The sequence below is a fragment of the Vitis riparia genome, chromosome 15 (assembly GCF_004353265.1).
Source record: "Vitis riparia cultivar Riparia Gloire de Montpellier isolate 1030 chromosome 15, EGFV_Vit.rip_1.0, whole genome shotgun sequence".
NCBI classification, from domain to species: Eukaryota; Viridiplantae; Streptophyta; class Magnoliopsida; order Vitales; family Vitaceae; genus Vitis; species Vitis riparia.
The window spans coordinates 9,385,914-9,403,646 of record NC_048445.1 but is presented as its reverse complement, the minus strand read 5'-3'; the positions used below and the strand labels follow the sequence as shown (position 1 = coordinate 9,403,646).

General features: G+C 31.2%; 1 protein-coding gene across 6 annotated transcripts; it reads right to left on the bottom strand.

Moving 5' to 3' along the window:
• Positions 1 to 47: 47 nt before the first annotated feature.
• LOC117932244 (probable serine/threonine-protein kinase cdc7) lies at positions 48 to 12,272 on the bottom strand. 6 transcript variants are annotated; one of them, XM_034853384.1, is made up of 17 exons: positions 12,166 to 12,272; positions 11,385 to 11,847; positions 11,217 to 11,278; positions 9,024 to 9,207; positions 8,254 to 8,939; positions 8,030 to 8,096; positions 7,865 to 7,927; positions 7,366 to 7,429; positions 7,175 to 7,268; positions 6,803 to 6,886; positions 6,622 to 6,711; positions 6,468 to 6,495; positions 5,608 to 6,105; positions 5,470 to 5,531; positions 1,227 to 1,336; positions 1,048 to 1,135; positions 48 to 619 (listed from the first exon to the last, which is right to left on the bottom strand). In XM_034853384.1, exons 2-17 carry the CDS (start codon positions 11,770 to 11,772, stop codon positions 314 to 316), a joined length of 2,874 nt encoding a protein of 957 aa, XP_034709275.1. In that variant the 5' UTR covers positions 11,773 to 11,847; positions 12,166 to 12,272; the 3' UTR covers positions 48 to 313. The 6 variants fall into 6 exon arrangements, with proteins under 6 accessions (XP_034709275.1, XP_034709272.1, XP_034709274.1 ...); XM_034853381.1 differs by having other exon boundaries at positions 8,254 to 9,207; XM_034853383.1 differs by having other exon boundaries at positions 8,254 to 9,207; positions 11,217 to 11,275.
• Positions 12,273 to 17,733: the final 5,461 nt, after the last annotated feature.

Genomic DNA, 17,733 nt, shown 5'->3' with positions numbered 1-17,733 from the left:
AGCTGTTAAATTGCTGGTCTTACGGGATGGCCTGAATCTTTCTAAGGTTTGCAGCACCCAAGCAGTATATTTATCTATTTATCTTTATGGGGATCAATCACATGTACATCTTAACATAAACTCGATCAATGATACAAAAAGGTAATTTAAAAGCAAAGGATTCAGAGTAATGGCCAAGGGTAATTAAAGTTCCAAGCTCGCTTCATAACCCACAAAAATGGGAAAGGCAATTTTGTCACTGAAGCGAGTAGCATTTCAGTTAGAAGAATGAACCTCTGAAAAATGCTTGAAAAGCCTTACCATGTAAAAACCATCATAGGTCTAATGAGACTTGACTATTTGCATGTTCAAGATGGCCACTTCGAGAATCTCCCGACTCCAACCTGAGCCCCTGTCTAAGCATCCTCTGTTTCCTGAGGCTCTCATGGCATGGGGCAAAGAATTCATGCCTAAGAGCTTCCTCTGCACTAATCCTTAGTCTTGGATTTACTGTCAAGCACTTATCCACAAGATCAAAGAGTGATCTTGGTATGAGTTTGAAGAATTCTGGCCTTTTTGTGTTAAGCTTACACCAGTGCTTTAATTCCACCGATGGCAAGAACTGTATGTCAAACAATTCCTGCAACATAGAGATAGTTTTGACACAAAGCATTAATAAGGAACTTAAAAGGCTAAATCATATGATGTCGTTATGGTGTGCCTACATGCTAGCAGTGTTCTTGGTTTTTGACAAGGTCTTATGGAAGGCACTGAAGCCAAGCTTAAAAATTTAGTAACAAATGTCATTCTAATGTCACACTCAACCATCTGAGTACAATTTGTTTTTTTTTTTTTCACCATGCATTTTTTCAAATCAGACATCAATAGTGAACCATTTTCATAAATTTCAAGTGAAAAAATAATGAGACTTCTAGCAGCTATAATAGAGGCAAACAACATCTTGAATCCAAACTATTATGATCAGAAATAATGTTATCTGAAGGCTTGCAATACATCTTTCTGCCTGAAGAATATGTAATGGAAGAAAGAATTATAAACGATAAATACCACTGGAAATGACGATTCACGATTGTGTAGCTTGGCCACCTCCCATAGATCTTCACTTCCCCTCAACTTCATAATGTCCTTTATATTCCTGCCATGACAAAAAAAAAAAATTAGCCAGCAAAATGTGGACATGAAAACTTGGTGTCTATTATGCTCATGTTTAGGCAGAGTGAATTTACTGTTTAGGATCTCCAACAAATGGGGATCTTCCAACCATTAGATAAAGTAGAGTAACCCCAGCTGACCAGATATCAACCTTGGAGCCTTGATGTAGAGATCTGAACAAAACCTGCATGAACACAGCACATCTCAAGACATTCACTTTTACAATCCAAGAAACATTTAAATTCAATATTTTTTTTACCCTATCCAAATTCTTTGTCCTAAGTTTTAGCGTTTGTCCTTATTGAGGTGGATATCAAAATTTCAGACCTAGATGCATATATATATGTAAAGCATTGAGGAACAGAACATTTATTAGGGATTTATGTTTGCAAATATCTTTGGCTTTAGTTTGGTTAGAATGAAAGTGCTGGCAAGGGAAAGAAAATAGCAACTTTCTTGGGATGGGATGGCTTTCAAGACTTTGAAAAGCAGTAAAGCAGAATTTTCCTATGAAAGTGCAAAACTATCATTGCCCTTTTATGGCATCTTTCCCCTGTAAATATCTTTGGCTAAGTTTGGTTAGAATGAAAGTGCTGACAAGGGAAACAAAATAGCAACTTTCTTGGGATAGGATGGCTTTCAAGAGTTTGAAAAGCAGTAAAGCTAAATTTTCCGATGAAAGTGCAAAACTATCATTGCTCTTTTATGGCATCTTTCCCCCAACTACTTCCTGCGAAGTTCACAGAAACTTGCATAGTGAGATAGTTCACAACTTCCTCCACTCCATACACTAACCAAATTGACCCTAAGAAGTTTATAAGAACATACAAAAAGGTTACCAATATTCATGATATTTCTCTGTTTCATTGGGATTCAATAAAAATATAAAGAGACATCATTCTGCCATAATATCTTTGATATTTTCAATATTTCCATAATGTCACTGATTTTTTTTTATATATTTCCATAATTTCTCTAATATCACCAAATTTGAGAAAGAAATTCATAAAATATCCTCAACATAATGTTTTTTATTTTGAAATGATGTGTTATTGCATGTATTGACAACTAGTGTTTTAAAAGGATATTGAGGTTTATGCCTTAATGCTCATTTGAGGCAAGGCTATGTGAATTAGCTTTAAAGCTATAACCTCAATACAAGGTAAAAGAGGCTTAGCCTCACCTTATATTAAGGCTTAAGGCATGAAGCTTTCAGCCACAAGGCTATAGCTTCAAACATTCAAAAGGTTTTAATTAATTTAAGGCCCTTGCAAGCTTTTGGTGTAAAATTTTATTTTTGGATAGGCAAATAAACAATATATCCATTATATGAAACAACTCCTAACAAAAGTGTGTGCTAAAGCATACATTGGTGTAAACAAGGGTGCCAAAAAGCTGCACCAAGATGTAGTAAATGCAAAAAACATCTTCCACCTACAATATAGAGATCAACTAAACAATAAAGACCACCATGGACAAGGGCAATCTCCTATATTCATTGCAACCATTCCCAAAAATCATACATAAATGAGTGTTTGATTGTCTGATATGTTTTTTCAATATTCTCAAATGCTCTTTCGGTTCCCTCCTTCCATATGGTCTACAATAGGCAAAAGAGAGTAGCTTTACAAGCTTGTTTCTCTTTCGCAAAAAGCTAGCCATGTGGAAAAGGCAGTACTTATCCAAGAGTGGGAGGATTACCCTAATTCGAAGTATGTTATCTAGCATGTCTATCTATTTCATGTCTTTGTTCCACATTCTAAGAACAGTTGGGATGAGGTTGGAGCAGATTTAAAGGGATTTCCCTTGGGGAGGAGAAGCCCTCGGGCAGAAGCCCCACTTAGGAAGGTGGGTCATAGTTTGTGCAGAGAAGAATAAGGGTGGATTTGGTGTAAGAAATCTTACAAAGCTTAACAAAGCTCTTCTTGGTAAACGGAGTTAGCGATTTACTAAGGATAGGGAGTCCTTATGGAAGCAAGTTATAAGTGACAACTATGGGGTAGAAGATAGAGGGTGGCACTCTAAGGTAGTGAGAGAAAGTTGTAAGGTAGGGTTATGGAAAGTCATTAGAAAGGGTTGAAACCTTTTAGCTAGTAGAGTAGAGTTGCTTTCTTAATCGATAGTGGGTGGAGGGTGAAATCTTGGAACAAGAAGTGGTGTGGTGATCAAGCACTATGTACTACCTTTCCTTCTTTTTATGTTATTGTTGAATTTAAAGAGGATTGGATGGTGGATGTTTGATACCCAACAGTTGAAGGTGGGCCCTCCATTTTTCTAGGCTCCTAAATGATTAAGAGGTGGATTTGGTGGAGTGTTTCCTTTTGAGCTTGCAAGGGAGGGTGCGTAAGGAGGAAGATAAAGTGATTTGGATAGGATCAAAAAATGGGAAGTTTCCTACTAAAGCCATATACTCAGCTTTAGAGTCAAAAAGTACAATGTCATTTCCTACTAGTGTGATTTGGAACTCTTGGATTCCCCCAAAGATGGGCTTTTTCGCTTAGGAGGCAACTTAAGCAACTAGAGAGTGGTCTTTGACAAATAGATGTTTCCTTTATCTTGCAAAGGAAAATACCTTAAGTAATTTTTTTTTTAAATTGACTAAAAACATCATCTTTTGAAAAAGAAATGGATCAAGGAAAATAATTAATTTTTCTTCACTATATGTAGTAGAAGTTTTGATTGATAAAGTAAGATAATCATTCTTCAATCAATCCAAGGGAAAGTTTGGTCAATCAAGCAAGATAATTGCTCTTTGATCAATCTAACAGTTGTTTCAATTGATGGAAAACTCAATGTTGGTTTATTTCTTTATTTACTAAGCTCACATGCAAGTGAGAGAAGTCTGCAAAGTGTGACGAGTTGATAGTTTAGACCCAAGTCAACTTGATGGGCATTGTCAATTCATCACCTAAAAAATCAAGCTTTTAAGCTAATCAATACCTTAACACTTAAGTTCAGCAATTGTTCATGTGTGTTTGTTCCAAGAAATTTGTTCCAATGAATCTCCAATTCCAAAAAGCATCACTTATGATGCATGTGACCTGTGAATTCATATTGGTTATGTCATTTAGATCTATCATTATTCCTATACTCAATTTTCATTTATAATGGATTGCTTTAGGACAACCTATCTCATAATTTTCTACTTTCTTTAGACTTCTTTTGGTAAAAAATTTTGTATGGTTAATTTCATTTTATATTCAAAATATTGTAAATAAGTATAATTAATTTTTAGAACATATTTCCAACCGATTAAGCAATAAATTTAGGGGATTTTAATAATTAATTTTGGATTGATTTTGTTAAACTAAAGAAATTGAAGTTGGGCCTATTAAAAACCAAATTCCTCTTACCCTTTAAAAATTAGATAAAGCTTTCTGGTTCATTTCCTAACTACCAAGGGTATTTCACTTTATGGTCCCTTTATTCCATTGAATCAAAAAACAATATCAGTTTCTTGCAAAATTTCATGTCAACTAGAAAGCAAATGGAAATAAACTTTCTTTAACCATTGGTGTATTTACTTTGCATAACTTCACTGTTAAACAATGTCTAAGGATTCACTTAAGGTAAGAGAAAAAACAAGTTTTAACCTAATATAATTTTATCCCCTTTCCACACCTTTATTCTCTGTTCTAAGAGAGAATTAGTTTGTAAAATGTTTAAGTTTTCACATAATTTTCAATTATGATTCCTTTTCCTATGTGTTTTCCAATCACAACCAAATAAGAAAAATTTGAGTCTGTTTGGGAACTGTTTTTAAAAATAAAAAACTTATTCCTAGACTCAAACACATTTGGTATTTTTTGATAGAAAACAATTTTTTGAGAACTTGTTCTGAAAATAAAATGTTTTTTGACAACATATTTTAATTGTTTTCACTTGTTTTTTGGGACTATTTTAAAAAGTAATTGTATAAATATGGACAACAATTGACAATAAAGCATTATAGATAAAAGTTATTTGTAAGAAATATTTGGAAATACAAAAAATAGGTTGAAAACATTTTAAGTTCCCAAATAAATTGTTTATTCTAGAAAACATTTTTGAAAAATGTTCTCAAAAACTATTTTTGAGATTGAAAATGTTCCCAAACAAGCCCTTAGTCTCCCTCAATTTTCTTTCCCTTCATAAATTCCAAATCCATACCAAGCCTAAGAAATAAGGAAAATGACTATTTTTTCAACAAGCATGTCATTGCACCATTCCTGAAATAAGCCCAATAAGGTAAAACTTGAACAGAATTGTGGAGTATGAATAAAAATGAATATCAAGTAAAATCCAGATACAGGAACAAGGATGGATATGAGACCTCACCTCTGGAGCCCGGAAACCCTTGGTTCCAACACAAGGACCTTCCTTTTTATGTTTTCCATCCCCTAGAAACAACAAGATGCAATCAGTGGAGAGGATTGTCAGATCATATGTTCAATTATACCTCATCTGTATACACACCTTTGCTTCTCATTAAACCAGCACCAGTGACAGCAACACCCATAGAGTGCAGGGGCATTGGACTCAGATAAACAATTTTTTCGTCCACCTTGCCTGGAGCAGCAACCCTTTTCCTTTGACTAGAAGGAATATTTATGGCATCTTGATTTGGACCTTGCATTGCATGCTGTGCCAGGCTAATCAGCTCCTTCCTTCCCAAAGATGGTAGGGGCTCCCTCAGCCTTTCTGCAGAAGGAGTCCTAGTACTTGTCACATCCTTCGTGGAGGTAATACCTGAGCCATCTGCGCCTTGGCTTCTAAATATGTTCCTACCACCAAAGTCAGGATGAGTCTTTAATGGATCAGCATTAGCCATCTTCTTCATGTTGTTAGGTTCAAGAGTTGCCTTGGAGCCTACAATTCCTTCAAATTTACCCCTCATGAACTTCTTATCTTCGGTTGATGGAGAAGATTTTGAGAGGGGTAGAGGAACATGATCAAAGCTTGATTTTGATTTACCTAAATGAAGTCCAAAATCATAGGTAGGTGAACTTTTGTTTAAGCAAATTATCAGACCAATAAAAATGACTAATATTAAAGAAATAATCAAATCATGTAACCATCAATGATTATCATGCAAAAAAATTAACTATAAGGTAATATTTGTTAACTTTTGGCAAAAACAGCAGGATAGAAATATTGAAAAACGTTAAGAACATCGTTTAATTTAAAACTAAAGGTTTCCAGGACCTCTTTGCAATAATCTTATTTTACAATAAAAGTCAAAGGCCCACAAAAACACACCCCCTTATCTCTACAACACCAAAACAATGTATATCTAGCTCAGATTAAACTGTACTTAAAATGAGGACAAGGCTTACTTCCACTGGCATACTTTCGCTGCAAATCCTGTGAAAAGGAAGAAAGAGAACAAATGACATAAATACAGTCAAAATTAAACTTATATCAGTGAAACCAACTCTCATAGAGCTGTGCAAAAGGATAAGGCAGCACAAGCAAGATAACAATCCTTACCAGGGCTAGATTAAAATCAATGAGGTAACCTTTGTTCAGCTTCCGAGAGAAAAGGAAGTTGCCAGGCTTCACATCTCTATGTACTACTCCCTGAAAATATGGCCCAAAAATGAGATCTGGGTTTTCCAGGAAAAAGCATATCGCTTCAACAAATGTACAAAAGCTGTTGCGGTTATATTACCTGCCTGTGTAGGTATGCAAGGGCTTTAAACATGCAATATCCATACCACTGAAGCTGAAATACATCTATTTCTCTCTTTAAAACCTAAAAATTAAACCAAATCTGACATCAAACAAGGAAGAAAGTTGAAGTTGTACTAGAGACAATAGTCTGAAAGAGGCTTCAATCTTCCACCACTCAACAAGTGAATTGGTGGCCAAGGAAACAGTAAAGGTTCAGATTGCTTATTAAGAAACATTAGACATTGAAACCCCCTATTCTGTATCAACATATTCATTGGGTCAGAACAAGTTTATAAGCTCTATGAAGGCACTGTGCAGCATGTTGTACACTTTTCATTATCGCAAATGATTTATAAAAGAATCCAATTACCTCAGGCCTGTCATGCTCAACATGCTCCAGAACAAAGCACTCACCAGTCTTGCCTTTGAAAGAGCCTTCATACTTTATTATGAAGTTCCTACCCCTGCATCAAAAGAATAAAATTGCAGATATATTTCAATATGGTTCCCTTTAAGATGTGTAATATATCATTAACATGAGATGAACTTCCACATACATACCCAAACCGTTCAAGCATTTTTAGCTCATTATAAACATAATGTGTTTGAGCATTAGCATGGGGACCTGAAGAACAAATAAGAATGCGATGTAGTATTAGTTTCTGCAGATGCATTATAAATTTAATAACATGTAAACTTCTGAACCTATCACAGAATGGTACATAATACAAAAACTGCCAAGATTCAAGATCAGTGCAAGCATCCAGCTTTGTTTGAAATCAAACTGACCCATGTAATCAAATTGAACTCCAAATCATCTCTGAGTATAGTTTTTTCCATACTTCTAGTGTAAGATAAGTTGCTATTTAAGTAGTGCTTATTACCAATCAATCAAGATCCTGCAGAGCAAAGTATTATTGGAATTTCAAATTTCATCACCAAAGCAACCTAAACATCTAGATTCTGAAATTTATACCATCACCAAGGCAACCTAAATATCTAAATTCTAAAATTTAAACGAACAAAAGCATTGTGTATAGGAAAGAGATGTTTCATATACATTTAAGAGCAACTTGTTTTCCATTATCCTTTCTCTGCGCCCTGTAAACAGTGCCATAACCACCTGCATATTTGAGCATGACAGAAAACAATAAGGAGATCCCTTTTTGAGTAAACTATTTAAGTACTATGATAGAAAACCAAGAAAGCAATGAAGTTTCAATACCTGAACCTTCTTCTTCCTCTATGACAAAAGATTCAAAATGAGGTAATTTCTTTTTCTCCAACATGTCCTACAAAGCAACCATCAAGCACTCTTGTGAATCATTACACCCAAACTAGTTTATGGTCGCAAAATCCAAATAGTATAGGAAACATTCTTTTCCAGTACATCACCAGATGGAAGTACAGAATTTTTCCAACATTAGGTAATAAGCAAGCAGAGCTTACCTCAGGAGCAGCAATATTTTCTTTAGCATGCATGTTATTCTTATGACTTTGCTTTATCTTCTTGCTCATGGAGATAACTTTCTGGCTAATATTACATTGATCTGACAGTCTGGGAGAGTTTGACTCCAAGAGGACTCGTGATTGTGAAGGTAAAACAATCTTCTGTGCTGCCTTCAGATTGACAAATGATTTTGTAGGGTGCTCCTGAGCAGAAAAACCTTCATCTGATGGAAACATTCCATGATTCTCAACTTTCTTACTTTGTTCTCTCTCCATATTCACTATATTTATGGAGTTTTGTAATTCAGAATCTTTTGATAGTACTTGATCATTTTTAGCAGCCTTCTCCAGAAGATCAAGGTTTTTCTTCTCTTCTTTAGAGGTACCAGAATTGACTAAACCACCTTCCTTGATCTCCACTTGGGTTCTTGTATCTTTCACTAACTGCATTGGAGCTTCACAAGAATGAATATAACTCATACCAGCCTTCACTGCTGAAGCAGTGTTCTGCTTGTCTACTTTAAGGCAAAATGTAGCAGTTACACCTGAATCATTTCGTAATTCTATGTGATGAGCTTCCTCGCATGATACTGCATTTCCAAATTTACTCATCAGAAGAGCTGAACCCATACCAGACTTGCATGCTAGAACTCTTTCCTCTTGTATTAGTTTGGGAATATTTAAATCTGTTCCAGTGTTGAAAATGTTATTCAGGCATTTGGATGTATGTTCAGAACACATGAGATCCTTACAAATAGTTCCATTTGTACCATTTTCATGTTTGCCATCCACATGGTCAACATCTTTGATAGAAAAAATTGAATTCTCAGTATTGGAGTCAAGAAGCAAGGGAGTCGCAGCTAACTCTTCATTCAAATTTTGTGAGTTCCATTCACTGGACGGCAGGTCCACTGGCAGAAAATTCATATTTTTTATCACAGTAATAGCATTTTCCTGGGAAAATGACAGAACTCAGAAGCTTGACCATTATAATGAATTAATGTCACAAGTTTAAGGTATGGAATGAAAAATAAATTGATAAAATAATTTTACAAAACCAGTCTTCAATTCAGGTTTTATGACACTTTCTTTACTTTTCAAAAATAAAACAAAACAATGATATCATGAAGCCCAAACTAGAGTTAGGTTGGACAAGTATTAACTAACCGCAAGCCACCACAATGATCCACTACTAATTTCAGATTCAGCCTTTGAAATAGAGGCTTAACAAGTAAATATTGTCAAAGATACAGCAATACAGGATAGAATAAAAATGAAAGCAGGAATTCCCTCTTGACAGAAACTATCATACTTATGGGCAGTAATAGCCTTACACTTCCAGCTGTTTGGTGCAAGAATTTAGAAGAAAACCACAGGTTAAGCTCCGCACTAGTTTCCATCAGGTAAAAAAAATGAACCCACCTAATGGTCAATCTAACTATCCCATCAGAGATCATGAAGCACTCAAGAAGAGTATTTCAAATACGTAGTCTTTTTTAAATAAGGAAATGTTAGAACTCAAAATGAAAAGAAAATGAAAACCATTAAAAGAACACAAACATAGGGAAATTGAAGGTAATTGACTGATGAGACTAAAATAAAAGAAATGACCAACAAAGGAATACACCATCATATGTAAAAACTAAAAAAGTAGAAGATGCCTCAGACCAGTTAAATGACAATGATTTAGACCAAAAATTGGTCTTTAGATTTGGAAATTCAGGTTGAACTAATCCCATTGAATGATACCAAGTCATAACCACAACAAATGTCATTTGAAAAATATTCTTGTTCAAAAGACATGTTCAGGCTCAACATAAAGTTAATTAAAAGAAATCTTGCAATAGTTTGCAAAGTGTAAAGAAGAAAAGGATTGATGCATTTATGGAGATGAGATGCTGGTAAAGAGAAAATTCCACCACCTAACGCAGGTAGATATTATAATTATAAAATAAGATTAAGATATTGCAAATTTACAACCACAAACTGAGACAGAATAAAGATCCCATTACCCTGGTGGAAAAAGACATGACTGAAATTGAATCCGTATAGATCTCTTTCATGAAATCATGCAAGAATCTCCCTCATATACGCCACATAAGCCATTTGTAGTATCCAAAATGTAGGTTATAATTAATATTGGTATGTATGGAATGTTGTAGTTTAATTTTTTAATACTATCGTCACATGTGTGAGCCCCTAGGATATGCTGTATCAGCCTTAGTTTCTGAATGATAAGGCATCTATATTTGTGTTCACCATACTACAAGCTTATAATTTTTCAACCAAAATAGGAAATCAACCCAGGATCCAAAGAACACGACTGACCTCCCTCGGACCATATCCAACATTAATTTATTAGAATATTTGTTATTTTGCCTCAGCTATGTGTCAACTTCATGACTGGATGTGAGAACTTGCCATGATTTTAAATATTAGGCAGTCAAAGGTACAACCTGATTGCACATGAGTCACTCACTACTACTCCAAGAAAACTAGTCCTCTCAAAATGTTGAAACATCATTATATCAGAGTGTTAACTGATCACAATGATTGTTCATATGCTTGGCCATTGAATATGAAAGGAATTTGTGCAAACAGCTAGATAAGTCAACCCATGCAAATAAAGGGGAATTTCTCTGGTCCTGATGTTTTGAGTTTTACAGCATTGTGCAACATGAAAAACAAACTATATGACAAACTTGAAAGGGTTCCCTTAAGGGCTTCAATGATAATTTGCATTATGTCAATGTACAATTCAGCAAGGTACAATGTAAAGAAAATGTTTATAGAAACAAGATTTTTAAGGGGATACAAGAACTTCAAAACTATAGAACATTTGCACAAGAAGGTAATGTGGATCGGTGAGGTGAGAAATTGCTATAATGCAAAATATAATTACAAATGAGACCTCGAAGAAACCTATGAAAAGACACATACACTTATATAAATGAGAGTAATACCTTGGGAAAGTTGTTTTGGCCCCCATTTGGGTCCTGCAACAAGTTCCGACTGCTTTCACCTGCTACCGATTCAACCCCATCAACAGCCAAGAAAATTTGAAATTAAAAATAATTATAAAAAAAAAAAAACCAACAACAAAATACCAAAGAACATCCACCAAATCGTACCATTTTCAGAAGGCAGATTCAATCTCTTTTTGGACACTGACCACAGCATGGAGTCCACTGCTGATCCCTTCCGCTTTCTGAAGTATGTCTTGACATCACCATTCCATGATCTTTTCAAGGTACAAATCCTCCTTCCAATCTGCAAAACTGGTGGTGCGGACGCTGTAACAAGTCCATTCTCCATCAAAAGAAGAGGTGAGCTAGGAACTGTACAAAGGAATCGAACCAACTCTGGTGATGCGCCCAAAAATTCACATTTCAAAGCAAGTTCTTCAGGACGCACAGGGCGACCTATACTCAACAAAATTGCAAGGATATGCCAAGCTTTTTCTCTGTCCTCTGCAGTTAATGTACAGTGCTCTGTATTCGTAAGATACAAACCCGCCATGGTGCCCTTGAAACAAAACCTATTTTGAATCAAACTCGACAATGCCGTAGCTCAGATCTAGACTACATGAAGACACTGTATCAAAGCCAGATAAAACTACATGAATTAGGGTTCCATTTTCACGGAAAAACAGCATCCACCGTCCGTTTGATTGCGAGAAAACGGAGGAAAATAAAATAAACAAAACAAAGCAAAATTCAGAGCATCATTTCTTCTACTGTTTCTGAGAAAAAATAAAAATTACAAATCGATCTAACAGAACGTTTTTCAAATTGAGCATCAAAAATAGTGGCTTCTTTACTTTCTGAGATGTCTCCCAATAAATTTTCATGTAATATACTGAATTTCAACTAAAAACAAAAACAAATACAGAGACCATAGTGTAGCACCGACCTCCAGGAATGTGGATCTGTAACCCTAATCGAATAGTTCTCACAGGGTTAGAGAGAGAAAATTGGGAAGAAATGGAATGAAGAGTCCTCACAGGGTGGAAAGAGGGGCGGGAATTGGAATCTGCGAGGATATTTGATGATTTGGGAATACGGAGTTCCCGCCTTTTTTTTGTTCCGTGTTTGGGGTTTTATTTAAAATAATAAAAAACAAATTAGTAAAATCAGGAGAATTTGAATTTATAAAGTACTTTTTTTATCTTAAATTTGAATGTATGCCTCGATTTATTTTAAAATTTAAATAGCATAATTCAAATTTAGATGACATTAAAATTTTAAATTTTAGAAAATTTAAAATTTAAGATAGAAAAAATATTTTGATACTATAGGGCCCGTTTGGCCATATATTTTTATACTTGTTTTTTAAATTTTTTTTATTTTTTAACTTAAAAATAGTTTTTAAAAACAAGTTTCATAAAATATGATTAAATGGATCCATATTTTTCTTTTATTTTTAAAAATCAATTAAAACAACTTTTACTTATTATTTAAAAATTATTTTCTATTTTACTTTGTTTTTTAAATTTGTTTTTATAAAACAAAATTCAAACAGTATTAAAAAATTTTAAAAACAAAAAATTATTTTTAAATCATAGTACCAAACAAACTCAATTTTTTAAAATCATTATTTTTTTCAATTCAAGTCTATAATAGCTCTTATGTTCTATATAAAAGTTACTATTATTTTTTAATTTTAAAAATAGAAAAATAAAGAGTATATCTAGAAGAACAATGAATATTTAATATCTTTCTCTAAAACAATTAAAAAACATTTTTTTATGGCAATGGAAAATGAAAAGGAAATACAATATAAATTAGGAAACAATTTGTACATGTCAAACTCTTCATAAAAAAAATTAGAAAGAGTGATTTTTTTCTTTTTCGCAAGTTGACGAGAGATGTTTGATTTGCATTCATGCTATTAATCCTAGATCCAACTTTTCTATCATTTAGATAAATGTTCTTTTCCATTTACATTCTTATTTTTTCTATAAAGGTAAATAACCTCGATTTGTTGTAAAAATAGTTAAAAACATAATTAAGAAGAATGTATGTGATTTAAAAATGAGAAATTGTGAAAAATTGTAATATAAATGGAGGAAATAAATTGGAACCCATGATATTCGATCCTTGAAGTGGGACATCTCAAATCAGTTCAATCCTAGAAGGGTGGACATAGTTGAGATGTCCAAAGTTATAAAGCCGACACTCGAAAAAGTGTTTGGAAGTGTAGGATTGGACACCCTTAAGAGTGTTCGAAGGTATAAGGTCAGATAACTACAAAATGTTCAAATTTATAACTTGAATAATAATCGTGAGACGTTTTTCTTTTAACCCCAAAAATGCAACAAGAATTACAAAAAAAAATGTATAAAAAAATCGTACTCTTGCACTTATAACCGTATTTGATATGATTATTTGTTTATCCATTTGTGAAAAAACACAACTTTCTTCCTAAATTTTACCAAGGTTATGAAAATGCTAGAAGGATGGAGAAAAACAAGAAAGAGAAATTTTAAGCATTTTAGGGATTTCAACAAGGAACATTTAGGTCTTAAAATTTTAATAAAAAAGGTGATCAATGCAAAGAGAAATTTGGTGGATGTATTTATAATTTCCCTACTTTTAATGGTAATTAAAAGAATATATTTATAATTTTTTTGATATTACACCATTACCTTCTTAATTGTGTAATATGTCTAAAGTCTTACCTCATGGTTTAATTAATTGTAATTAAAATTTCTTTAATACATATATCCACCTCATCCCTTCCTCTACACATCTACTTGGATTATAAGGCCGTATTTGTTTTTTGACTTAATGAAAAAAGCAAAAATATTTAACTTTTTATATTCAGTTAAAAGTAACATGTTGATATCGATTAATATAAACTAAAATTAACTTATTATCAATAGGTTTAGTTTAGTTATGTTTGATGATATCGATCATTACAACATATCCAACACACACACAAAAAAAAAAAAAAAAATTACCAAACAAAGATTAAAAAAATGGTTAGAAAAAAAAAATCCACTCTTTTAAATGTTTTCACTTTTAAAAAAAATCTACCTTCCACTAAATATCTTTTTGTAATCTTCTTCTATGCTTTAATCTCTTTGCTTTTCTTGAAATATTCAAATAAGACTCTCTAGGACATCTTCAACCAAGGTTTTGCTCCATTAGGTGTCTCCTTCTTCTTCAAATCTACATTGTAATTAACCCTCTTCCTCCATGAGGTGTCTCTAGCTCTTTCTCACACCTCTATCTCATCTCCCTCTCATAATTTCTCCCACTTAGAATATTTATAAAAATATTCTCACTAGATTTCATTATTCTATAATAAGGAATCTAATTACAATCACATATAAAGTTAGAAGTATTCTATACAATACTCATTTTACAAAAAGAAGTATATTCTAAATAAGAATTTGAGACATCTTCCCAATAAACTATTTATTTTTTCTAAAAAATAAATATTTTTATATAAAATAATATAAATTATAAATTCATAAAAATATTATTATTAAGTATTCAATTTAAGTTTCCTTCCATCTCAACCCAAGTCTAATATGAATTTATTTATTTATCAACCCAAAATCAAGTTAGGTTTAGGTTAGTTGGATTAAACTTGTTCAAGTTATACCTTTCTCGTCTACTATCAACAAACGTCTTTCTTTTTTTGTTTTTTGTTTTTCTTTATAGTGTGAAAATAGCAAAAAGAGTCTTGACTTAAGGCTTTTAAGCATCATTGGAGCAATCCCAATTGGATTAGGCTTGAGCTCATCAAATAGGGCATTTTGTTGACCACAATAATCCTTATTTTAATAATTCCTTTTGGTGATTCTTGTTCAAATTTGTCTTAAGATCAATCAAGAGCCACAATTATTGGTTAGATGTGAAGAAAAGTGATCAAACTATATTAAATTCAAAATTTTCCTTTTATCCAATCACGATCATCCACGCAAATAATAATTTTCTTAATAAAACCTAGGTGTATAATTAATATAGGATCATGAAATATTTTTTGTTGGTTGAACACATGTTCCATGCAATTTGATCTAATGGTGCACAAATTTTGCATACTCCATAGATAATATGCATAATGGTTTAGAATATGTAGATAATACTAAGCATGCCTACTAGAGCATATAGTACACATATTAATTTTGAGTAGATATTACTCATTTTCAATTAGAACAAATACTTTGCTTGTCTAGTAATGGGCATAAGATATTTATATATATGTCTTAGAGGTTAGAGCAAAAACTTTACTTGGAATAAGATTTTCCATATATATTTGATCCCACATGGCATTGATACTTAGTCTTGTTAGCAAGTGAGAGATTAGACTACAATTTTAATTTTCTTTTTTTTTTTTTTTAGTTTTTGAACAATACTAAAAAGAAAATAAATTTGGAGGTCTTGTTTGTTTTTGGTGGATTAATCTTATTTTTAGAATGAAAAAAATATTTGGCCAAATAGTTTTCAAAACCAGTATCTTGTTTTGTTTTTTTTTTTTAAAAGAAAAACACAAAAAAGAAAAAACATATTTGACAACCAAAAAACAATTTTCTATTTTTAAAAACATTAGTATTTTTTAAAAAAAGATAATTTTACAAATATGAAGAATGATTGAAAATGAAGTACTACAAATGAAAATTATTTATAGAAAACAATTGTTAAAAATATTTCAAGTTCGTAAACATATTTTTGTTTTACAAAACATTAAAAAACAATTTTCAAAAACTATTTTTTAAAATTATTTTTGAAAACGCTTCCCAAATAAAACCTTTATTTTTTAAACATTCACAACTAAAAAAAAAACTTTTATTTTTTAAAATAAAAATAAAAATGATATTTCATGTTTTTAAAGATGGTCTACCATTCATAATAATATTATTTTCTTTTTTCCCCTCATTTTTAAATTAAAAAATATTATCATTCTGGCTACCAATATCAATTAATAACTTATTTTAATCATTTATGAAGTTATTGTTATAGAAAATGAGAAAATTGCATATTATATTAAAAGAAGTGGTCACTAGTCAGGTTGCCTATTCACACGAGAGTCTTACATGCAAACATGTCTAGTGGGTTTGCCCCATATTAAATAATTAAAAAAAAAGTCAATGATAAGGTGACAACAATTGAATACATAATGTATTTAGTAGAATAATTACAACAGGAATAGAACAAGAAGTAAGTTTGTGTTTGTTTTTTTTACTTAATTTTAAATAAAACTTAAAATTAAATAAAACTTAATAGTATTAAATATTGGATTGTTTATTTTTATAATATTTTATTTTTATTAAGCATTAAAAAGTAAAAAAAAAAAACGAACATATTATTTTTTTTTCATTTAGAAAAAAATTAAATATTTTGTTTTTTATATATATATTCAACCAAAACTTTATAATAAATCATAAAAAGTAAAAAAATAAACAACAAGTAAATTATATTTAGCAAAAAACTAAAAATAAACACTCTTTAAATATATGACAATGATCGTTTTCTACTTTTTATTTTTAAAATAAAAAATTTAAAATATAAATTTATATTGTGTCCTCAACAATCATCCTAAAAATTTTAGAATTTGAGGTAGTATTTCAAAAATTTTAAACAATTTTTAAAATCATATAAATGTTACTATTTTTTTTTTATTGTATTCAAAATTATAATTTTTACATGAAATTTTAAAAAGTAATTTATTGAAAAACTATTTAAAAATTTAGGGTAGTACCTCATATTTAAAAAAATAAATAAATGATTTTTAAAGACATAAAATAAATATTTTCATACGAAATATTTTACTTTTATATAAAAAATTTCATTTAAAAAAAATGTATACAAATGAAGACCACATGATTTTTATTTTATTTTTTACTTGTATTTCTATTTTAAACAAATAATCCAAACATAGTAACAAATGAAAAAATAAAAAATAAAAAATAAAAAATAAAGGTCATGTTTTTTAATTGTTTTGGAAAATAATTTTTGAAAACAATTTTTAAAAACTGTTTTCTAATATTTTATAGAAAGTTATTTTATTTAAAAACCTGAAATATTTTTAACAAATTTTTAAATATGTTTTAAAAATAATTCTTTTATTTAAGTGTTTTATTTTTAATTATTCTACATATTTGTATAATTATTTTTTAAAATAGTCATAAGAAAATAACAAAAAATAACTAAAAAATATTCTCTAAAAATACCCTATTTTATGTTCTTAAAAATTGAAAACAGAAAATAATTTATGGTTCCAAAAGTGTTTTCTTATTTTTTTGTTCTAAAAAGCAAAAAAATTATTCTAAAAAAGACTGTTGTCAAACAGGTTCAAAATTTTCGTTCTTATTCTCTATATTTTTTTAAAAAAACTTAATATTTAAAAATAAGAAATTCAATTATTAAAATGCTTCATAAAATGAACAACATGTATATATTCATATTTTCAAGTATAGGAAATGATAAATTTCTATCATGGAAGCCATTTATGGCCATGTTCCATCCATCA

Bases quoted from the DNA above. Each gene is read 5' to 3' on its own strand.
- LOC117932244 (XM_034853381.1), bottom strand. From the start codon at position 11,772: ATGGCGGGTTTGTATCTTACGAATACAGAGCACTGTACATTAACTGCA. The intron at 9,208-11,216 runs GTATTACTCTCA...TCATTTTCCCAG, and splicing joins GCCAAAACAACTTTCCCAAG to GAAAATGCTATTACTGTGAT. The intron at 7,430-7,864 runs GTATATGAAACA...TTTGTTCTTCAG, and splicing joins AAAACAAGTTGCTCTTAAAT to GTCCCCATGCTAATGCTCAA.